General features: G+C 43.9%; 1 protein-coding gene across 1 annotated transcript in view; it reads right to left on the minus strand.

The window, feature by feature from the left end:
- The window catches only part of LOC105018286 (PDZ domain-containing RING finger protein 4), a 142719-nt gene extending 118853 nt beyond the window's left edge, over positions 1–23866 (minus strand). Inside the window, exons 1-2 of the mRNA XM_010883588.3 lie at positions 22876–23866; positions 22342–22452 (exon numbers count right to left, since the gene is read on the minus strand). Of these exons, the coding sequence (XP_010881890.2) occupies positions 22342–22452; positions 22876–23298 (534 nt within the window). The 5' untranslated portion in view covers positions 23299–23866. The remainder of the gene's footprint in view (positions 1–22341; positions 22453–22875) is intronic.
- Between the last annotated feature and the right edge of the window lie 1331 nt (positions 23867–25197).

Consider the following 25197-nt stretch of genomic DNA (forward strand, 5'->3'; position numbering starts at 1 on the left):
GAGTCACTGGCTTGTTGTTGTCTCTCTGTTGCGCACTTGTGCAATTGGGCTGTACTCTTCTGGCAAAACTCGGGCCCTCATTCAGGGTGGTTGCGGTTGGTGGGTGTCCCTTTGGTTGATGCCTGGCAATGTGGGTGGATTGATTTCCTGCCTGTTGGGCCCTGTCCGGGGCCTCCCACGGGTAGGGCCACAGTGTCGCGGGATCCCCCGTCTCAGTTCCAAGGTATTACACTGTTATACTATTGTGCTGGGGGATTGGGTCAGTTCTCCTTCCCCACTAAGTTCTCCTTCTCCACTATACATCGTTGTTGATATGAGGAATGCATTTTCTGAATTTTCCCAGTCTTAATATCTCACCTGGCACAGCCAGAAGATGATTGGTCACTCCTCTGTGCCTGGGACCTCTCTAGGTTTCTTCCTAAAATTTGGCCATCTTAGGGAGTTATTCCTAGCCACTGAAATTCAACACTACTGTTGTTTGCTCCTTGGGGTTTAAGGCCGGGTGTTTCTGTAAAAGCTCTTTGTGACAACTGCTGTTGTATAAAGGCAGAGGTGTCAAACCGGTTCCACGGAGGGCCGAGTGTCTGCAGGTTTTTGCTCTCTCCTTGTACTTGATTGGCTAATTAGGTCACTGATTGGTTAGTTTCTACCCTCACCTGGTTGTGTAGGTATGAACTAGGAACCAATTTATAGGAAAAACCAAAAACCTGCAGACACTCGGCCCTTTGTGGAACTGGTTTGACACCTGTGTATAAATGGCTTTATAAATAAATATGATTTATTTATAAAGCCACCAGGAGAGCAGGAACGAAGGGAACGAAAGTCCCTTTTCCTAAACTCAGGTCTCCACTCCTTTCCTTATCCCCAAACTCTTCACAGGAACAGCAGGTTCACAATTTTCCCTATACCCAAACTCCTCACAGGAACAGCAGGTTCACTATTTTCCCTATTCCCAAACTCTTCTCAGGAACAGCAGGTTCACTATTTTCCCTATCCCCAAACTCCTCTCAGGAACAGCAGGTTCACTATTTTCCCTATCCCTAAACTTGTCTCAGGAACAGCAGGTTCCCCAACCTCTCTCAGGATTCACTACTTTCTCAGACCCAATCTCTTAAATAGTTCTATTAAAGAACATCTGCTGAAAAATTTAATGTAAACAATACATTGTATAATAGCAATACGAAAAAATCTGACTTGGTGTGAAAAACATTTTTATCCTGTCTTTAAAGCACTTAAATTTGTCATCTATTTTGTTCAAGATTCACAGACTTGCTCTGTCTCAGAACCGCAGTGGATTTTGAGTCAATCTGTACCATCCTTCCTAAAGCACAGGCATTAGCCGATGTAGACATCTCAAAGATTCCTAAGCATCGATTCACTGTCAGGTGAAATGGCTGATACCTGTTGTTGGGTGCCAGCTGACAGCTTTGAGTTGCTAAGATATGGTTTCACAGGTTTAACTAACACACTTACACACACACACACACACATTGTACACACACATAATTCATCCGGTTTCACGTAATTTTCTAACAGTAGATAGTACTATACATGGTATTACACAAATGATGGAAATGAGTTTTGACAATGACAAACTGTGATCAATATAAAACGACCTGGTCTTGGAAGCAAACAATAGCCTAGGCCAATGAAGAGACCCAGATTGGACAATATGAGGAGGAAATCTATATATAATGGACTGCAGCAGACTAAAGAACTAATCACCTGTTATGGCCACTGCACTCATGTGCTAAAATAGCTCGTAAATAAGCTACTTTGAAAGAAACATGCTGTTCTTTGAGCATAGAGATGCATTTGAGTTTGTTTCTAAAGATTGTTTATTCTTGAAAACTGCTCACCGTGATATCTAAACACTTTGATCTTATTTTGTTCCCTTGTCTTAATGTATGAATATGTATGTATCTGTAAATTCTGTAGAAGCTTTCTGGTCTTCATTTTCCTTCAGATTTCCTTCAGATTTCCTTCAGCCGTGATCCATCAACAGTGGGTTGTTATCACAACAAGCCTCTTCATTTACACTTCCTGGTGCACGTATATACACACACAAACACACACTGACACACTGACACATACTATATACACACACACTGACACATACTGTATACACACACACACTGTACACACACACATACACACACACCCTGTATACACACACACTCACACATAATGTATACACACACACACACACAGTATACACAAACACACAAACACACACTGACATATACTGTACACACACACACAGACAAATACTGTATGCACCCACACACACACGCTGACACATACTGTATACACACACACTGACAAATACTGTATGCACCCACACACACACACTGACACATACTGTATACACACACACACACACATACTGTATACATTAAACCAAATTATTTTACGAATATGTATTTTCTTGGGGTTTAAATAAATAAACTTGAATGTTATTTTTCTAAATACTTTTAGAAAATGTTTACATATGATAATATACCATGACATTTAAAAAACATACAATGTTTTAAGTTGTTTTTATAACATGCGCTCCTTCACACGTGTTTGTTGTTTACGTTCCTCAATCAAAGTGGTAGTAGTTGGGTCGGGCCCAGTCAGTCAGAATTACGCAATATACACTCACCTAAAGGATTATTAGGAACACCTGTTCAATTTCAGAAGACCCCACCGGGTACCACTCATCTCCACTACAAATAGGAAAAAGAGGCTACAATTTGCACGAGCTCACCAAAATTGGACAGTTGAAGACTGGAAAAATGTTGCCTGGTCTGATGAATCTCGATTTCTGTTGAGACATTCAGATGGTAGAGTCAGAATTTGGCGTAAACAGAATGAGAACATGGATCCATCATGCCTTGTTACCACTGTGCAGGCTGGTGGTGGTGGTGTAATGGTGTGGGGGATGTTTTCGTGGCACACTTTAGGCCCCTTAGTGCCAATTGGACATCGTTTAAATGCCATGGCCTACCTGAGCATTGTTTCTGACCATGTCCATCCTTTTATGACCACCATGTACCCATCCTCTGATGGCTACTTCCAGCAGGATAATGCACCATGTCACAAAGCTCGAATCATTTCAAATTGGTTTCTTGAACATGACAATGAGTTCACTGTACTGAAATGGCCCCCACAGTCACCAGATCTCAACCCAATAGAGCATCTTTGGGATGTGGTGGAACGGGAGCTTCGTGCCCTGGATGTACATCCCACAAATCTCCATCAATTGCGAGATGCTATCCTATCAATATGGGCCAACATTTCTAAAGAATGCTTTCAGCACCTTGTTGAATCAATGCCACGTAGAATTAAGGCAGTTCTGAAGGCGAAAGGGGGTCAAACACAGTATTAGTATGGTGTTCCTAATAATCTTTTAGGTGAGTGTATACTAATCAGCCTACTGATAACAAGTGGATGAAAGTCAACTAATTCAAGGGAAGAAGGAATACATTTACTGAATTAATATTACCTCCAGAAAAAACATTTGTCCATAAAACGCTACGTAAAGGCAGCTGTGGAATTGAAAGGCGGTTGAGAGTGCAGAAGACGGTGAGCTAAGCAAATGGCAAATAGCTGGCTAGCTTAGCTAACTCGCTTCTCTACAGCGGAGAATTTATAGAGGAATCTGTCTCTTTAGTTGAGCTTTAGACACATCAGTTTCATCCTGAACATGTATTTCTTACATCTGCACTGTAGCATGAAGCCATACAGCTGAACTGTGACAGGACAAATGGAAAGGTCTAATTTATCCCCCCAGAGTTAGTTAGCTCTTCACTCCATGATGATATTTTCTCAACTCTATACTGTCATGTCTGCATTCCAAATCCCACCCTACTCACCATATAGTCCAATGCTTTTGAAGAGGGCCAGTGGGGTATTCTACCAGTGCCATTTAAGACTCAGCCAAGTCTGATGGTTGCTGGTCATGTGAGTAGTGCAGACGCTCGATGGCTTTGCTCTGTGCAGTCTAATAAAACATCAAGCAAAAACGTCTTTCATAAAAGGTATGGGTTCAATGGCTTTATCATCCAGGGGTCTGTAGCAAATGTCAAGCAGGAGAATTTCACTGGCGCACCATCAAATTCCCATAATGTAAAATGGTCAATAAAATACTACTCTTCCCGTGAAATCACCCGTTAATTGAGTGCGGTTACTCTGACCAAATCTGCGGGATCCTTATATCTGTTCCAGTCTCTATAATCAGAACTGTCATCAAATTATCAGAAAGATTAACATACAGTGCATTCAGAAAGTATTCAGACTATTTAAATTTTTCAAAATTGTTTTATGTTACAGCTTTATTCAAAAATGTATTAAATAGATTTTCCTCATCCATTAACAACACAATACCCCAAGCACAAATAGTATATTATTTTTTGCTAATTTATATTAAATGAAATTTAATTATCAAATGTACGTAAGTATTCAGGACATTCACTATGGCAATGGAAATTGAGATCAGGTGTATACCATTTCCACTGATCATCCTTAGATGTTTCTACAACTTGACGGGAGTCCAACTGTGGTAAATTCAATTCAACATAATTTAGAAATGCACACACTTGTCTATATAAAATCCCAGTTTCAGAGCATAGAAAAAGCCATAAAGTAGAAGTAGAGCTCCAAGACAGAATTGTTTTGAAACACAAATCTGGGCATTGAGTCTCCATAAGAACAAAGTGGCCTCCATCATTCTTACATGGAAGGCATTTGGAACCATCAACCCTTCCCTAGAGCTGGCCGACAGCTGAACTGATCTTGTTCAGGGAGGTGACCAAGAACCCCATGGTCCCTCTGACAAATCTCCAGAGTTCCTGTGTGGAGATGGGAGACCATTCATCAATGCAGGACTCCATCAATCAGGCCTTAATGGTAGAGCGGACAGATCATTGATGAACTTCAGGATGAACCCCAGGACCTCAGACTGGGGGCGAATGTTCACCCTCTAAAAGAACAACGACCCATTCATTTGTTACCCATACATTTATTTGATATTGCCTTCATATGCATAACCTACTATAACTTAATTGGTGATATGATCAATAATGACCTAGAAGGTCAATAAAACTGGTAGACCGCCAATAATGGTAGATCACTACCACTAATAATACTTCAATTTCTACTATTACCACCACTACTACTAATACTACTATTTCTATTATCACCACTACAAATAATACTCCCACCTTTTCTACAACTACTACCTCTACTAATACTGCATTTGTACTAATACTAACAGTACAAATACTACTATTTATTCCTCTACCACCACTACCGCTACTACTACTACTACCACTATCACTACCGTCACAATTACTAATACGACAACTACCACCACCACTATTACTACGTACTACCAATACCACCCCCGCTACTAATAACACAACCACCACCAACTACTGCTAATTAGCATTACTACTATGGCCGTTCCTCTGACCAATAACACTACCGCCACTGCTACTACTATACAAGCCCCAACACCCATGTTCCATGGCAAGCGGAAGGCGGTAATGTGAGGATAGTTTCCTTCATACATGTCCCCAGAACACCCATACTCCTTCTCCCGAGTAAATCGGGAGATGGCCTGCAGTCTGTTTAGATGACTGTTAACCAGCATGGGCCCCCAATCTCACACAACAGACCGGGGCTGTGAAATAAAATCCTCAGGAGTGCATCCATGCATATAAATCATAAACAGCCATCAATAAATAATTACATTTAAATGTGTCTTAATGACGGAAGTTTTGCTGACTGCGCTGGCTTTTATGGCCCCGTGGTGGAACTGCAAACACAAGACATTTTACAATGCGGCTTCATAAAAGACGGCCTGCTAATGGTTTCCAACATATTGACTGCATTGATAACAGTCCTTCAATGTCGGCCGTGATTACCGCCTGCTACAACCGGATAATGCACACACTGCAGTTCATTACCTGGCTAAAATAACTAGTCAAGTAAGTCATATTACCAATTACACGTTTTAATGTCTTAAACAAGGCTTTGGAAAATAAAACTTTTCATGGAGAGAGAACTTTCTATCAAGGCGAGTTGATTCCGAAGCGTGCGGCGGAAAGACGCGCCTCTCCGCAGAACGAACTTTACATCCAAGGCCCCAGAGTCTCCAGCGGCGGCGCCCCGTGGGACCGACATTCGGCAAAACGGCGGTTAGCAGCAGTCGCTCCGCAGAGCATCTGAAGGCGGAGGGGGGGGGGAAACCGATGACAGGAAAGATATGCGGCGTGTCACACGCCCCGGAGCAGACAGGCAGAGACAAAGGCTCCGGTGACGAGCGGCGACGGCTGTTTGCGGTACGGCAGGCTGGGTGACGCTCTGAAAGGAGACTCTCCTTCAACCGCTGCGTTATCTTGTACGGTACAGAAGGTCTCTCATCCAAACGTCAGGCTTTAATTATGCATCAAGAGGGGTGCCAGTTAGGGGCAACGGGGATGGGTGTGTGTGTGTGTGTCTGTGTGATATGATGAAAGCGGTAGATACATGAAACAGGTGCAGGTCTACCTCAGCACAGCGTGACCACACACACACACACACCTCTGTTACCACCTCGCACAGCCAGACCTCAGTGTACCTGTAGCTCGCTGGGATGTCAGGTTGTTGTTCCCATGGTGACATCAGAGAACCTCTAGTGACAGCAGAGCCAGACAGGCGTCCTACTGAGTGTCACCTCCTGCCACCTACCAGCCGCGCACGCACGCACGCACGCACCCACCCAGGGGCCTCGTGTGTACGTATTGTTGTGAATAATGAATGACTGCGCTGTGACAACATGAAAACAGACACAGAGGAGGATGGGAGCAGAGGGGAGGGGTTGCCGCTTGGTGCCAATGTTTTGGTGCCCGCCCACAACTATGGAAATGACAGAGAGGAATCGGAGAACAACATCCCAGACGACAGGGGAGAACAGATGAGAAAACAGGTGGGGGATTCTGAAAGGAGCTTGTCAGGGCTGAGGAGCGGAGGAGGGGAATGTCAGCGCCACCTTGAACCAGGACTTCGTACCTCCTCCTCCAAGAGTCTCCTCCTTTGGGTTGCCGAGATTCCAGTGTGGACGTCAAAAAACAAGTTGGCCTCCAGTGTGTTGTGACAGACTGTTCTGTCTTGACGTTTCCACGGCACTGGAAGAGTCTTTCAATGAGAACGGTCCGGATTGAGTTCCACCATCTCTTTAAGTGTATTTAAGTATTGGGCCACAAACATGTGTGCATGTGTGTATGTGTGGGTGTGCGCGTACACGTGCATGTGTGCAATTCCCATATCAAACCATTCTCTGCGCATTCCCACACTACCTGTAATAGACACAACACTACAGGCTTGTCATTAGGACATACTCCCTTCTATAAGGAATGTTCTCTGAATGTTGAACAGTAGACGGATCAGCTGTCCGGTGTCATATAACATTCATTACTTCAAAACACACAGGGTGAACACCCTCCGCTCCATGAATATGTGATTCATATGGAGCCTCATCTCTAATCTGCTCCCAGGTAGCTGAATGTGAACCGATAAAGAGATCCTGCTCAGGGAAGTGCTAGAAGCTGTTGTGAGATAAGATGGTAGACACAGGTTAAGAGTGGTTCCTATGTTCACTCATACATACACTCCAAACCCCCCTCCCTCTCTCTAAAACGGGCTCAACCACTCCCCCTCCCTCTCTCTACCAGGGGCTAAACCACTCCCCTTCCCTCTCTCTACCAGGAGCTAAACCACTCCCCCTCCCTCTCTCTACCAGGGGCTAAACCACCCCCCACCAGGAGCTAAACCACTCCCCTTCCCTCTCTCTACCAGGGGCTAAACCCCTTCCCACCAGGAGCTAAACCACTCCCCCTCCCTCTCTCTCTCTACCAGGGGCTAAACCACTCCCCCCTCCCTCTATCTACCAGGGACTAATCCACTCCCACATCCAACCCCTCCTTCTGTCTACCAGAGGCTAAACCACACCCCCTTCCAACACACTTTACTACCAGGGGCCTAACCACTCCCCCTTCCAATAGCCCTCCCAACCCCAAACCAGAGGCCACACCCGTCCTCTTTCCACCAGACTCTCGGGTGAGTTTGTGTAAATTGATGAAAAATGAACTGCAGTTGGCCGAGACAGTATCCATCCATCAGATCAGCGGCCCAGTGGCAGGGGTGATTCTCCAGTCTGTGGTCCCCAATCTGAGTTGTGAAGATGGGGATGAGATAACAACCTAGACCCACACCTCGGTCCTCATAGATAAATCACCCACAAACAGCAGATTATGTGGTGTCTGTACATTAGACACCCCGTAGCAATGTCAATCACCCACTCTGCATGGCAACATCAAGCCTATTTTAATGCAACACACACACACACACAATGAAACACACCCACAAATAAGAGTCCCTGACATTTTTTTTTTACCAGAGTAAGGAGTCATTAAACCCCAATAGATCGTCCAATTACGCTCCGAACCCTGACATCTCCGCATCGTAAAAACAACAGGAAGCTCTTGCCTATCACTGACCCGCCAGAGAGAGAAATACTGCCACCTGTTATTGGTGGCCATTTGTGGCGATTAAAAGGGAACCCTGGAGAGCGGGCGTTGTTCGGGGGTGGACTCTCTGTTCTCTGCCCCCCTGCCGTATGGCAGCGCCGGAAGACCTCCTGGGAGCGCTGCGGTGCCAAGACTCCTGCCAGAGACCTCTGATTTATCACCTGGCCGTCACCGCTAATGCACCAGGCTCTCTGGTCTCTCCTGGCGGGCCGCGAACAACGACAGGGTTTATCATCTACGCTGGCATCGGCGTACATACTGTAACACTCAAACGCACGTGCGTGAACGGTCGCGCAATCACACACACGCGCACCCTGTATTATTAATTAGATCGACTATTCTGCCATTCTAAAATGACTACATAATGGAGAGTGCAAACACAGATTGGATATATAGCGTTTCTTGGTATATCAACATGCTCCAGACAGATGATGATGATGATGATGACGAGGATACTGGGAAGGAAAAAGGAAGAACAAAGGGGCTTTAAAACGAAGGATGGAGAGAAAATCAAACACTCTTTGTAGCCAGGCAAATACAATGACTTACTCCCGCCCTACAAAACCCCCTACTAACCCAAATAAAGCATAATAAGACAAAGGAAGTAATCATCAATGGATCCCTCTGAACTATGAATGTAAATTAGACCAAAAGGACAAGTTCTCCCAACTGACAGTATCTCTGCTATTGGTCTGATGGGGAATTCCATTTGAATAAGCAGCCCTGCACAGTCCATTGTTACATATGGATTGAACAAAAAGAAATACAATATACCAGATGAAAGAAAGGTTTATTCTCTCCTTACTCTGGAGTGCATCTATCTATATGCCGAGCCAATTACAGAGTGCTAAACAATGAGGGCTAAAGTTCTACACAACAACATTAGACTCTCCTCCAATGTTGTCAGCTGCAGATCGGTAAGAAACATTGATTGTAGAAGTCTCTCCACTGGGCCGAAGTAATTTCTGTAATTTGTTAAGAAGAAAACTTCTGGAAAAAAGCCAACACATTATCTCAGAACAAAACCACCATTCCTCATATATGGAGCAGAGCAGTACTCACTTACACACACACACACACACACACACACACACACACACACACACACACACAGTGCCAGCTGCTTATTACCAACATTGTCTTAGCACTGTGAAATTCATCTGTAATCAGTGTACAGTTCTCCCAAAACATCTTCTTTTCTGATACGCTGCAAACTAGGTAGGAACTAAGAACTTTCAGGAAATATTTTTTATCCAGTTTGAAGAAATAGTAAAACCACACTAAACCACCTTTGACAAGCCAGTCAGTGGAGGTTTATTTGAAAACAAACATCCAATCGAAATATTACAGCTGAAAATCAGCGGCAACCTTTTTTAAAAAGCAAGTTTCCAGACCTCCAAGGAGGCCGGATGAGTTTGGAGGCCTCACAAGACTAGGAGAACCCCCACACACAAACACAAACACACGCACACACACATGCACAAGGGCCATGGCTTGGGGGGGTGGGCACTGATTGTAATAATGTCTATGTCGTCTACATATGAGGGGCCCCAGAAATATATCTTTTAGGGGGCCTGGGATTCCTGGCCACGGCCATGCACACACACTGCAAAACACTCCCTTCTGTAATCTGTGTGAGGGTTCAACCCGTTAGTCCGAAGATATTGATTCAGCGGTACTACGAGCCTCAGTGGCCTTCTGCAGTGATGAGGGAAGACAGTCATGGACTAATCATCGCCGGGACACATTAGGCCTAAATTGGAGGAAACTGACTAGTGCTAGTCAACTGGAACTTAATTAACAACCACTGCCGAACAAACAGGGCGATCCATTGGCTCCGATGGGCATTGAAGTTTGCCCAATGGTTCAGTGTGTTTGGGAGTATCATGTGTTAGTGTTCAACATGGGCTTCATTAAAAATCGATGTCGTTAAGCAGAAAAATTTAGCAACAGCGTATTTTGGTAGGTTGAGCTGGTGCCCTGTTGGAAACATCACTGCCCACATTCTGAGTAGGCTGTATAAAAGGCTTACAGCCTGGTCCTTTCTGAGTAGGCTGTATAGAAGGCTTACAGCCTGGTTCTTTCTGAGTAGGCTGATTAAAAGGCTTACAACCTGCTTCTTTCTGAGTACATTGGAAAGAGGAAGAACTAGAAGGCCAGCATCCCGGAGTTGCCTTGTCACTGTTGACGTTGAGACTGGTGTTTTGCAGGTACTTGTTAGTGGAGCTGATAGTTGAGGACCTGTGTTTCTCAAACTAGACACTTTTATGTATTTGTCCTCTTGCTCAGTTGTGCACTGGGGCCTCCCACTCCTCATTCTATTCTGGTTAGAGACAGTTTGCACTGTTCTGTATTTTCTGTTTCTTCTTAAGTTTCTTGGCAATGTCTCACAGGGAATAGCCTTAGTTTCTCAGAACAAGAATAGACTGATGAGTTTCAGAAGAAAGTTATTTGTTTCTGGCCATTTTGAGCCTATAATGGGAAACAAAGTTGCTGATGCCTCGGATACTAATCTAATCTGGCCAGTGTTATTGCTTCTTTAATCAGCCCAACAGTTTTCAGTGGTGCTAACATAATTGCAAAAGGGTTTTCTAATGATCAATTAGCCTTTTAAAATGACATACTTGGATAAAAAAAGACAATGTGTCATTGGAACACAGGACTGCTGGTTGCTGATAATGGGCCTCTAAACGGCTATGTAGATATTCCATTAAAATTTAAAATGTTTCCTTTCTTTTTGAAATTTCTAAGTGACCCCAAACTTTTGAAAGGTAGTGTAAATATGGGTCTTGGGAATGATGAAAACTGAGAGCAAAATATGACTCAGGGTTGGAGAAGAGGCAGAGGGAAGCAGAGCCTTCACTTTGTCAAGTCTTGAGGAGTTCCATTAATTCTCCAGGGACAGACCTACACAGAGAAAGTGTACACAACTGTCCCATAGACAGTGGCAAAGAGTAGGGACCATGCCATTTGCAGTGACACAGCAACATACAGTTGTGCTCGTAAGTTTGCATACCCTGGGAGAAATTGGGAAATCTTGGCAGTGATTTAGAAAATTTGACTGATCATGCAAAACAATTATCATGTCTTTTATTTAAGGATAGTGATAATATGAAGCCATTTATTATCACAGTTGTTTGGCTCCTTTTTAAATCATAATGACAACAGAAATCACCCAAATGGCCCTGATCAAAAGTTTACATACCCTTGAATGTTTGGCCTTGTTACAGACACACACGGTGACACACACAGGTGAAAATGGCAATTAAAGGTGAAATGAGCAGAAAATAACTGTCAAAAGACCTGCGTAACAATGTAATGGATCTTTATAAAAATGGAAAAGGATATAAAAAGATAGTCCAGTCAGTACTGTTCAATGACTTATTAAGAAGTGGAAAATTCGGGATACAAAGACCTCAGGAGAAATACAGGCTGCTCTGGAAAAAGATGGTGTGGTTGTTTCAAGGAGCACAATATGAAAATACTTGAACAAAAAACTGCATGGTCAAGTTGCCAGTAAGAAGCCTTTACGGTGCCAATGCCACAAAAAATACAATATGCCCGACAACACCTTGACACGCCTCACAGCCTCTGGCACACTGTAATTTGGAGTGACAAGACCAAAATAGAGCCTTATGGTCACAACCATAAACACTATGTTTGGAGAGGGATCAACCAGGCCTATAGTGAACAGAATACCATCCCCACTGGGAAGCATAGTGGTGGCTCACTGATGTTTTGGGGGTGTGTGAGCTCTGAAGGCACAGGGAATCTTGTGAAAATGTATGGCAAGATGAATGCAGCATGTTATCAGAACATACTGGTAGACAATTTGCATTCTTCTGCACGAAAGCTGCGCATGGGACACTCTTGGACATTCCAGCACAACAACGACCCTAAGCACAAGGCCAAGTTGACCCTCCAGTGGTTACAACAGAAAAAGGTGAAGGTTCTGGAGTGGACATCACAGTCTCCTGACCTTAATATCATCAAGCCACTCTGGGGAGATCTCAAACGTTCATGCAAGACGACCAACGACTTTGCATGACATGGAGGCATTTTGCCAAGACGAATGGGCAGTTATACCACCTGCAAGAATTCAGGGACAACTATTACAAAAGACTGCACGCCGTCATTGATGCTAAAAGAGGCAATACACAGTATTAAGAACTAAGGGTATGCAGACTTTTGAACAGGGGTCAGTAAAAAAAATTCCCTCTGTTGGCATGTTTTTTTTTTATATTTGTGCAATTCTGTTATTACCTACAGTTGAATGTGAATCCTATATAAAATAAGACTTGTGTTTTGCCTGCTCACTCATGCTCTCTTTACAAATGATGCATATTACCAATTCTCCAAGGGAATGCAAACTTTTGAGCAAAACTGGACGTAAAACCAAAAGGCATTGTAACATCCGTCAGCTGTGCTAACAGTCCCAAAACAATGCAAACAATTTCTATTCAATTTCCGTTTGATAAAACAATACCAACATTTCAAATGAATTCCAAAAATGCAAAATGCCTCCCTTTGTACAATCAGTCACTAACCTCACAGTGCCGACAGACAATGTCCGTCTGTATGCCTTCCGTTATGGAGTGGGAGGGTTTCCTGCACACAATGGCAGTTTATACTGCCATCTGCTGGTAAAAGACTGTATGTACACCAACGTACCGCCTCCAGTAACCTGGAACATTCAAAACTTGACTTTCACCGGGTGGCTTGGCTCAGGTTACTATCACTTACTAAAGAAATAACATTTAATACGAAGCACATTGCACACACTTAAAAATAATGTAGTTCAGATGGGATATGGTCTAATCAGATCCAATCTGAGTTTGGCCCGGTCATCTGTTGAAGGAGGCATAGTTCCACCTGTAGGGCTATGACCTCATTATGACTCAGAACACACACACACACACACACAGATATAAATCTGCCTCCTATGTTGCACGGCCAAGGTCAATTAAGGCGACATGAAGCGGAGAAATGCTGACATCAACATGTAACACCCTTAGAGAAAACACACCCAGGCCTAATACACAAATTAAAAGCAGACACACTGTGCAATTTGGTACACACAAATACACACAGCTGCGCACCGCAATGTGCCAGACAAACAACCCTTATTGTGAAGGACAAACCTTAGAGACGCCCTCTACAGGATGGTTTCCGAAACACAGCCATCTTCTGATGAGTGTCAACTCCAATCACAGACCAGCTAACCGGCAACCAGGTATTGTCTGATGCTAATGATAATAATGTTCAAAAAGAAAGTCTATGAAACAATACTGCTGTTTCCACATCATGAATATTCATAATTTCACCTATCACTTCTCAAGTCTTGAATTAAAACTCCCAACTCCCTTTCTCCCCATCTGTGGGGGCCAAACACGTGAGGGGGGATTAAGACCGACAGCTCAGTTTGGTTAAATCATTAGGATAGACAGCTCTGTTTGTTTGAATCACAAAGAACTAATAACCCGCACAAAGCCTGTCACTATTCATTTCCTCGAACGATGCCTTTGGTTTAAAAAAATTGAAGTTATAACACAAACCAAAGCTGTTCTATTTGTCCTACCAGGCCAGACATCATACAATTGTCAGTGGCAGGGTGGGATTGAGGAACAAACAAACACACACACACACTATGCATATTCAATAAGAGGTTTGTAAATGAGCAGCTCTGGCGAGGCCAGACAACTGTCATGCTATCTGCTGTTTGAGTTGTGTAAGAGTGTTTGATGTCTTACTCTACAGGGGACAAATTAAACTTCCTGAATATGGAAACCTGAAGAAGCTGATGAGATATATAAACCTCAGTATAGGCCCTTTATAGCACCTGAATAGCCCCTGTATAGCTCGTGAATAGCCCCTGTATAGCCCCTGTATAGCCTCTGAATAGCCCCTGTATAGCCTCTGAATAGCCCCTGTATAGCCTTTTATAGCCCCTGTATAGCCTCTGAATAGCCCCTGTATAGCCCCTGTCTAGCCTCTGAATAGCCCCTGTATAGCCCTTTATAGCCCCTGTATAGCCCCGAATAGCCCCTGTATAGCCCCTGTATAGCCCTTTATAGCCCCTGTATAGCCCCAAATAGCCCCAGTATAGCTCAGAAAATGTCACTTGTAGTGCCAGTAGGATGAGTGCTACAGTACTCACGCTCGTCTTTCTGAGTGTCTCCTATGAAACTGTGCTAGGTGACTGAAAACCCACAGGAACCTAAATGTGGCATTGTTTTCATCTCTTTTAACTCAGCAGTGTTACCAATGAGGTTTCCTGAAGAGGTTCATGTCAACCCGTCAACATGCAGTAGAAGTGGAAATGCTTTTCAAAGCAGGCCTTCTCCCCCCTTGGCAGGAGTTCCATCAGTTCAGTGGCCAACTCGCAGCTTAATGGTCTAAACCCCTCAGTGCACCTGGCTGGCATCTTATTCTGGATTATTCCTTTCTTCAGCACTCCGCAGGCTCTCACCATGCACCTGTACCTCTGTGTCTCAAGGCTTCCATTACCCTCAGCTAATTATGACACAGTCCTACTTCTGAGCTCAGAGGCTGCCTGAAACCGGGGCTGGCCGGTGGGTTGATATTCTGCGGGTGGTACTTTGGCTCATAAAACAGACAGGCTCCATATTGAGTTTGATTTGGTGGTGCTGACGGTGACCATGTGGCTTCAGACTAGCCACACAGACAGACCAACACCTGACGGTACCCTAAAGATGCCGTCTGCCACTTCTGCAACACTTCTGCAGCACTTCTGCAACACTGTGTTATTTAATCAAGGAGAACCACAACTGTACCTCAAATAACCGAGAAATTCCAAGTTTGAAAGTGGGTTGTTTTGACGACACAGGGCAGATGCAGTACACTGTCAAGTAAATAATACACACGTTTCAAAGGCCCTTTTCGGCTCCACAGCGCCCCCTTTACAAAGGTTGATCAAAAGCAGTATAATTCATGTTAAATAGGTGGCGCTTATTAGCTCACGTGTTTGTTGTATTTTTACTCCTGGCAAAACACCTGGCCTTGGGGAAAATCCTGTCGAACTACTTCAGCTAGACAATCAGGGACTCTCTTGTAGAAAGACAGACAGAGAGAGCAAAAAGATTAAGTTAAACTCACAAGGATGAGCTTTCATGTTGGCATGGTGTATTCCTACCCTATGCAACCACAGGCCTCGGGTAAAAATGGTTAAAAATGAATGAATCTTTGCTGGAGAAAATACAGCACTGCAAAGCCACCAATCAGCCACAACATTATGACCACTGACAGGTGAAGTGAATAACACTGATAATCTCATTATCATGGCACCTGTCAGTGGGTGGGATATATTAGGCAGCAAGTGAACATTCTGTCCTCAAAGTTTGTGTTAGAAGCAGGAAAAATGGGCAAGTGTAAGGATCTGAGTCTCCAAAATTGCAGCACTTGTGGAGTGTTCCCGGTCTGCAGTGGTCAGTATCTATCAAAAGTGGTCCAAGGGAGGAAAAGCAGTGAACTGGCTATAGAGTCATGGGCGGCAATGGCTCATTGATGCACTTGGGGAGTGAAGGCTGGCCTGTGTGGTCCGATCCAACAGACGAGCTACTGTGATCTCAAATTGCTGAAAAAGGTAATGCTGGTACTGATAGAAAGGTGTCAGAACACACAGTGCATCGCAGTTTGTTGTGTATGGGGCTGCATAGCTGCAGACCAGTCAGCGTGCCCATGCTGACCCCTGTCCACTGCTGAAAACCATTCACTTGTATTGGTAAGCGTGTCCAAACCTCTGACTTGTACTGCATGTGTGTGCGTGCATGTGTGTGTGAGTGCATGCGTGTGTGTGTGTCTGTGCTAGACGTTACACTGCATGTCTCTCCAGGAAGCCATAAGAGTGTTACAGGTTTCTGCCGCGGTAACAGAGCCAGGAGGTCAATAACAGATGGACCCCTCAAGCAGCAACCCTTTGCCAGGTAAATCATGCCACTACAAAGACGCCTACCTATCATAAAGATACAATCAGTTAAACAAGGGTCTCACGTCAGCCTTTATGAGGTAGATCATTTAAACATGGGTCTCACGTCAGCCTTTATGAGGTAGATCAGTTAAACATGGGTCTCACGTCAGCCTTAATGAGGTAGATCATTTAAACATGGGTCTCACGTCAGCCTTTATGAGGTAGATCAGTTAAACAAGGGTCTCACGTCAGCCTTTATGAGGTAGATCAGTTAAACATGGGTCTCACGTCAGCCTTTATGAGGTAGATCAGTTAAACATGGGTCTCACGTCAGCCTTTATGAGGTAGATCAGTTAAACATGGGTCTCACATCAGCCTTTATGAGGTAGATCAGTTAAACATGGGTCTCACGTCAGCCTTAATGAGGTAGATCAGTTAAACATGGGTCTCACGTCAGCCTTTATTAGGTAGATCAGTTAAACATGGGTCTCACGTCAGCCTTAATGAGGTAGATCAGTTAAACATGGGTCTCACGTCAGCCTTTATGAGGTAGATCAGTTAAACATGGGTCTCACGTCAGCCTTTATGAGGTAGATCAGTTACAGCTAGAACCAGGCATATCATCTGACAGCTGGCCGTGCACTGTTTTCTCCCAAGACCCCAAAATACAGTTCCTAAATCGTTACCTCGCATCGACTTCATCGTTTGTCGGGGCTCATTGCTTACGGAGTACCACAATGGCTTTTAACCGTGGTAAGACATTAGGTTGATGTCTTTACCAGATGGTGTAGCCAGGGGTACGGAGACCAGACCTCCAGGACGCTGCCCACCCAGGCTCAGTGAAGAGATAGACTCCGGGCGGCACTCAAATCTTCTGCGCTTCGAGGTGCGCACTGTAAACACAGGTGCACGCTGACACAAACATGTGGATGTCCGAGTCGCGCAGATGAACCGATCGAGTGTATTGTTTATGAAAGTGGACTGAAATGGTAGCTCTTAGAAGGTCAAGCTGTGTGTCCTGGGTCATAACCACTCCAACCACCCACAGACACACTAACAATGTGATCGCTAAACCCTGAAAGGAGCCTTTCAAAAAGCTCATACCAAAAGTTCAGAAACCCTCTCTGTACGCTTATGGTAGCCTTCCTGTCCCATCCATGACTAAAACAACATCTCTCAACGCACACACGCACACGCACACACACACACACACACACGCACGCACGCACACACACACGCGCACACACACACACACACACACGCACACAAACAACACACCACCAAGTAGGGAAAACAGAAACAAGTCAAAACACACACAACGCCAAACACAACAGCCAACCCTGAGTTGTCACAGGAAGGCAGCACCTTGACGATGAGGTCCAAGTTTCTAACAACATTCTGTGGTCCAGATACCATCTCAACCTCGGCTTGCTGTAATGAGAAGGCCACACGCCTCAAAGCGTCACAATAACACATCTAATACTGAGAATACCTTAGCTCAGTATATCTACTCGCCCAAGATTTCCAGGCAGTGCATATGCAAGATTTAAAGGTCTGATTAAATGGAAGTATTCTTTTGTCCTCACACTGACAAATGTGTTATAAAACAGCCTGTCTACCTCATGCCAGCGTCTAAAGAAAGCCATGAGGACATTTGTTCTAGCTGCTGGCCGCTCCAGTAGAATTCAGCTGTGCTTATTAGTGTAACGATACAGGAAATGCCAAATCTACAGTACAACCAGCACATTAACAGTCACACCGCGCTCACTCCGGGTGAGTGACCAAGCAACGGACCATATGTCAGGTACAGAAAACACCCACAAGTGCCCGTAACGCTACGTACCGAACCATCACAGCCCTACGCAACCATGAACTTGTATAAATGGTTTTCAGACACTTCAACCCTAATGGTGGAGTCTATCTTCACATAATGTCATCTTGATCTTACAGATAAAATGAGAGACGTCTAAACTTAAACTGAGATAAACTTGCTAAAAACAACTGGGACCATTGAGAAAACCATGCACATATCTTTACGCGAAGGTAAATATTGTCATTAATTGAGCAAAGCATGAGTTGTCCGCAACAAAAAATACAAATGCATTGAGTTTGTGAAAAAAAAAAAAAAAAATGAGAAAGGTCACTCAGTTTAGTATGAGAGAAATGAGACTCACTTTAGTATGAGAAAAATGCAATTGTATCATGTCAGCACAATCGATTCCTGTCTGGGTTCAAACAGAATTGCCTGTCCCTCCTGCCAAGACGTCAACAAAACCAGCTTAGACACCCGCCGAACCACTCTCAGTCAGGTCAAAGGGCCTGATTGTGCCTTAGGTTTCACTTTGTGTAGTCCCTGACAGCTTTACAGAATACCACCACAGTGCCAGAGACAACCCAAACACTGCACAGGCCTCTTCAAAAGGGGGCACATCTTTCTTGCGTTGACAACTACACATGAAGGCACTAAGTCACACAAATCCCAACAAAAAGAGAGCTGGACGGACACCCAAACAACTTCAAAACACGGGCTGTAATCCAATATCAAACCAGGTGTGTTCTCTGACATCCTGGATCTCAGGGACCAAGGACGAAGCTGCCAGAGGTGGATAGTAGGCCTACAGGATACAGTGTGTCTGACTTCACCATGTATATACCTGTATCTCATCTGCTGATCTACTTGAAAAGAAGGATCCTTTGTAAGGCAGGAGTGCTGCAGCCTTGCTCATCTTGCTCATCTTGCTCCAATTATTTCTCCTGAATAACACAGAAGTGTCTGACTCACTCTCCTCACTGGCTCACTGCTCTGTGTGTGGCCAGAGGGAGTCAGATGTCCTCAAGGTGCACGGACAAACACCATCTGAGTCACGGCCCAGTGAAACCTCCCACCATAAACAAACTCTCTTGTGTACAAAGAAACACATGTACTCACACACCGGTCCTTCATTATCCACACTGGAGATAAAAGAGAGAGCAATAAGAAGGACTGGACACATGAGAGTTTGAAGTCTTTTAGCCTGAAGAAGTAGGAAAATAAAAGTGTTTATCGCTGCCCAGTTCTGTAAGCACAGCGTAAGCAAGCTCCTTTATTCATCAGATGTGAGTGTAGCAGCAGCCTCACAGTGTGCTTAAGGCCACCCAACATATGGTTTGTGACCACTGCTTTTAGACTCCCCCATGTCCACTCCTCTGTCCACTCCCCCTTGAACCCAAACAACTCCTCGGTGGCCACAGAGAGACAATAGCACAGCTATCCTATTCTCTGTGACACTGTGGAGGGAACAGGCTAGCATTAGTGACGCAACCACAGACTGTAGCTCTGTGACAAAATGATGATTACTATATAGTGACAGCGAGAGTCACAGGCACTACCTCAAAGTGATCTGTGACAGAACATTATTACCATAGCGACAGCAGGAGTCACAGGCTCTAGCTCAAAATGATCTGTGACAGAACATTATTACCATAGCGACAGCAGGAGTCACAGACTCTAGCTCAAAATGATCTGTGACAGAACATTATTACCATAGCGACAGCAGGAGTCACAGACTCTAGCTCAAAATGATCTGTGACAGAACAATATTACCATAGTAACAGCAGGAACCCAGAGAGAGGTGGATTACTATCGGCTAAAACACTTAAGCAGTTAATTCAATAACATTTGACAGTTAGGTCTGACAAGGAGAACTCTATCCACAAACAGATTCAAGGGTTGAAAACAACTTGGTGAAATGAGTTGTTTGGAAGAGCATTTATCTGAAGTTACAGACATTCAGTCAGCACACAAACAAAGACAAATATTATAGACACATGTTCCTCCTGTTCCAGTCTAACAATTCAGGGTGAATTGTGATCAGGTGTTTAGTTGACTCGCTGGTTGGCTGTCCAGTTTTCCTACTAACTTCTAACAAACTCGCCGCTTTAGCCTCTCGTTACACTGGGCATCAACCAAATTCTGCACTCTGTTCCATTATCTGGCATGTAAAACATTGTGTATGCATTTGTGTGTGTGTGTGTGTGTGGGGGGGGGGGGGGGGGGGGGGGTTCAGAACTGTGCTTTTGGAGGCAAAAACATTTCTACTATTTACAAAGTCATTTAGCAGAAGCTCTTATCCAAATGACTCACAGACACATTGGAATAACTCCTGCTCAAGGACATTTTCACCTCACAGGATTCGGCATTCCATTCAGAAACCTCTTGGTTCCTGGTCAGACGCTCTAACCGAGTTCAGTAGAAATAATCAACTTCTGTCCTTTTCCCAACCTTTTGGCCTCAACCACTTTGCGTGCCTCCTCGCGGTTCTTCGACATCATAAATGGACAATATCCACTGGGACCAAAGAAACGAATCCCTGTAATTTAGTTAAAGCTCCAGGGACATGGCTTATAATCTTCTTCTCATTGAAAGTGTACTTTTTTCCCCCCGAATATTCTTGCTGAGCAAGGCTAGCACAGATTACCAGCATTCCATCCTTACCCCACTGACCCATCTATGTCTCTCTTTACGTCATGGCTTAGTCAGATAGGGTGCAGATTAGACCCTGTGGCTGGACCCTGTGGCCTCATCAAAACACTGTCACAACAATCCGCAAAAACACGTCATTACCTCACCACCTTTCTGTTCTCTAGAATAGATCACACCTAAAATCCCTTCCCCTCCTACTGACAGCAAGTTAAGGTTTCCTCTCATTATTGTTGACCCTCTTCACTGTTAACTCCAGAGTCATTACTACATCCAAAGCTGGAGGATTCTCGAGTTAATCTCACTCTTCATGCATTCTTTCTTTCTGTTCACTAAAGACCACTGAGTTCTTTGACCATAATGTTCAGCCAAGCCATATCCTCCATGTCGACCAATATTCAGTAAAGCTCATACTCCGCCAAGTCAGCCCAATCTCTCGTACCCACAGTTATTGCTTTAAAAGCAAAAAATTATAATTTTCAAACATATATTGGGTGCTCTTTTTTCTTTGAATACCTGCAAATACAAACATTAGAAAAAGTAAGACACCAATTACCAAAAAAAAAATGAAAACAGATTTAAAAAATGAAGACCACCATTTACCTGCCACCTTCCCCTGCCAATCATGTACCCTAAACATTTTGAGACTGTCTTTCACTTCCAGTTGAAACTAAACCCGACTTTAAGAAGTAGTTTGTCATGATCTGCTCTGTCTGCCACTCCTTCAACTGCGACCTCTCTCAGAGGTTGTCGAAAGGTCGGAGGTGAAAGGTCATTGTGTCAGGATAGGCATGAGCCCACGGGTCAAAATTTAAGTCATGGTGTTTCTCAAATAAAACCTTTTAATGTAGCCAGATGACAGAGTTATAAATATAATATAAAATAAAAACATATTTTTATATAATATAAAAATATATAATTGGGTTGAAGCTAGGGTAAAAATTGTCATACGCCCAACACTCATCTGGGAGCAAAAACTTGAATTCCCTTAATCACTTTAACAAGCAGAAGTGCTCGGCTTTACTTTAGAAAATCAGGACAGATTTCCCCAAAGCACTATTTAATTCTCATCCATGAAATGCCACTTCAAGTGATGAAAGAGGAATTCTAAAAAAGTCTGCATGACCTTTACTGCACCACAGAGCAGACAGGAAAGGGTGTGAGCTGAGCCTACACTTTCTTTCCCCAGGCCAGAAAGCACTTCCACCTCACGGCGGTGTTCAAGTGTTGTCCGAGGGGGGAAAGCCCAAGCAACGGCACAGGCCGGACAAAATCAGACCACCACTGCCAACTGAATGCCCTCAGTCAGGTGTGGTCTCTAGGAGAGCCCTAGTCTGGCAGCACGTGAAATTGCGGCCGATGTGAAATCGTCAGTACTTACAACGTTTACAGAGACTTACCAGTGGCATCGAGCCATGTTCAGGCTGGTTCTGGAGTGCATCCGCTGGTTCAGCAGGACTCTGCTCTGATACGTGGGACACATCGCAGACCTCAGATGCCTTCGGGTCACTCTGTACAGATTATCATGGGGATAATTAAAAAGTAGAATCCCTAAGGGGACAGCAGGATGAAAGATGTTGCATACATTGCCAAGTCAGCAAAGTAGCCGACATTATCTTTTTTAAAAATGCCATTTTGGCAGGGGTGTAGAGTAAGTTTGGGGAGGTATTACAGACTGGTCAGTGTGACCCCCCTGGAAAAGAGTGAAAATCCTTGGATAGATTGACCCTGACCCCCCCAATACACAACAGAAACCTGCATATTGGACACAGATTCAGCCAAGTCTAGAGCTAAATAAAAAGAAGCTCAATTCAGTTTTCTGTTGAACTAGATTATTTTGTCCTAGACTGTCATAAAGTAATTTAATGGCACCATCTCTATTGTGCATCGGCAGTAACATAGCATACTGAACGCATCAAATGGAAAGTTCTCACCTTGTAATATCCAGTTATGCTTTCGGCTATTTTGTTGATATTCAGCATGTATTCGTGTAACTTTCGTTGATACTTGAGAGCAGTGAGCTGCGCTTCGCTCTGGAGGGATGACACCTGGGCAAGGAGCGACTGCTCTCTCCTGCCCCATCTAAGCCGCTCCATTCGGGCTTCATGCTCCAAGATAGCGCTTCTTTCCTGGAGCGTGTCATTCATCACGCGAAGTGCATCTAAACAACAATGCTCTCCTTGAACAACGGTGTGGGACAACAGAAGCCCGCATCCTTTCTGGCAGACACCGACATCTTCGCGGTCAAAGTCACAGTCTCCTCTTTTCAAACACGGCTCATCGTCCATCTTGCCCGAGTAAACTTCTCTGTAACTTTCCTTGTCCTCTTTGCATATATTTCTACAGCCCGCGTACATTTGTCTGTCCGAGTCCAGACTAGTGTCGTAGGCTACAGCGGCTGTTGCAGCAGTATGTCAAATGTTTGTCCAGGTGTTTTATTGTCGAGTGCACGTCATACTGTACACAAGGTATATGCCCAACACCAAAAGCCAAATGTATATTTTATTAGTTTCAGCCGCAAGTTGCATACGCCTACACGCTCTACAGTTGACGTCCCTCGCCACTGGAACTGGACAGGTCCTCGATGCCACGTTCAAATGCTGCAGTCGGAATTAGGGAACTCGGAAATACATTGTTTTGTGTAACTGGTTGTATGTCTAGTTCTGCCGCTTTCCGCTACTGTCAGTGATATCAGATGTCCCTATTCCGCAGGGACATTTTACTGGAATAAATACCGGAATAACAAGTGGTGTGCCACTTTCAAACTTGGAAAATTACCTCAACTAAGGAAAAATGTGGGCTAGTGGTGTCAGGAAATCGCCCTGGTTTCCCCCCATAAAAAAGCAAGTAAAAAGTAAATGTCCAAACACTTTGCAGTTCCTTTCAACTGGCTCCAAGTTGAAATGATCTGCATTCATCACAAAGTCTTAAAAGCGTTGGGACCCTCCTCGTATTTTTCACTCAGTATTATAGTAGCCTACGAGTTACTGATTTATACGATTTTGTTGTTCCCAAACAGAACCAGCAGAGGTCGTCCACGCCCTCAAATACCACGTTAGTGATTCCATTGGTTTTCATACAGTAGATCGTTTCCACAATCCATTAAACTAAACTCCGAACTGCTGTCCTTATCACATATGCGATCATGTGCTTCAAAAACATACTTCACAATATAGCAGTTATTTACTGTCATTTCAAATTGCACAGTTTTAAAAAGGCCGCACTGCAGGCTGCAACAGGTTATGACAGGACTGTTATAGAATGTCTCTACACAGAGCATCAGTTAGTGAGTCAGATACTCCTACAGCCCTGTGTTCAGATTCAGTGTGTAATTGTCTAACTCTGCATGACAAAGTGGAGGCAGAGTGAAGAGAGCAAGAGGAAGAGACAGAAAGCAATAGAGAGAGAGCATCACATATCTGCAGCCTAATAGTGTGTTTCTAGTCTGTTTGTATGGAGTACACATACAGTACACAAGGTGACATCACTCCTGCAGTGTGTTGTGTTGTCTAACATGCCAGCGAGAGACAGAGAGGGAGGGAGAGTAAAGGAGAACATGACAGGTGGAGATTTACTAAGATAAAATTTTTTGCCCTGGAATGTTTCCACCTATTTGGAGAAAAAGAAACATAGTAGAGTTTCTAGACTATATGACACAACTAGAACATTTGTCTCTGACATAATTAGATGTTAATGCATCATCTATGCAGCCTGAGCCTATTACACTGTCTGGTGTTACAGATAATGTCTTGCAATATATTGTGATCCCAGACCATACAGACTGCCCACTGAGAAAGAGAAGAGTAGTGCTAATTAAACCATACAAAAACATAACGTGTCAAAAAATCTTTCTTCAATTTACATCAAATTCAAAGTTAGATCAACTTTCTAATGAGACAGTTGATGATTGTTTTACATCACACATATGCCTTTAGGTATTTGGTCTTTCTAGTCAGTAGGCCACAAGCTGTTCTGTGAATCTGACAGTTGGAAATATCACTTCAAAGGATGTTAGCAACCAAAACAAATAACTTTTCACTTTGTTCTCTGAAATCAATATTGCCTTCGAATTGGAAAACAAAACTAAGACTGCTATCTCTTTTTCTGGTACTAAAATAAATACTATTTTGAGAAAATGTTATCTACAGTGAATAACAGTGGTGACACTGTCTCTGATTTTCATCTGCACACAGTCTCTCTGACAGGGAAGATTAATGTGGTCCTTGTATCATCATGTCCACACAATCTTCCAACTG

The sequence above is a fragment of the Esox lucius genome, chromosome 19 (assembly GCF_011004845.1).
Source record: "Esox lucius isolate fEsoLuc1 chromosome 19, fEsoLuc1.pri, whole genome shotgun sequence".
NCBI lineage: Eukaryota > Metazoa > Chordata > Actinopteri > Esociformes > Esocidae > Esox > Esox lucius.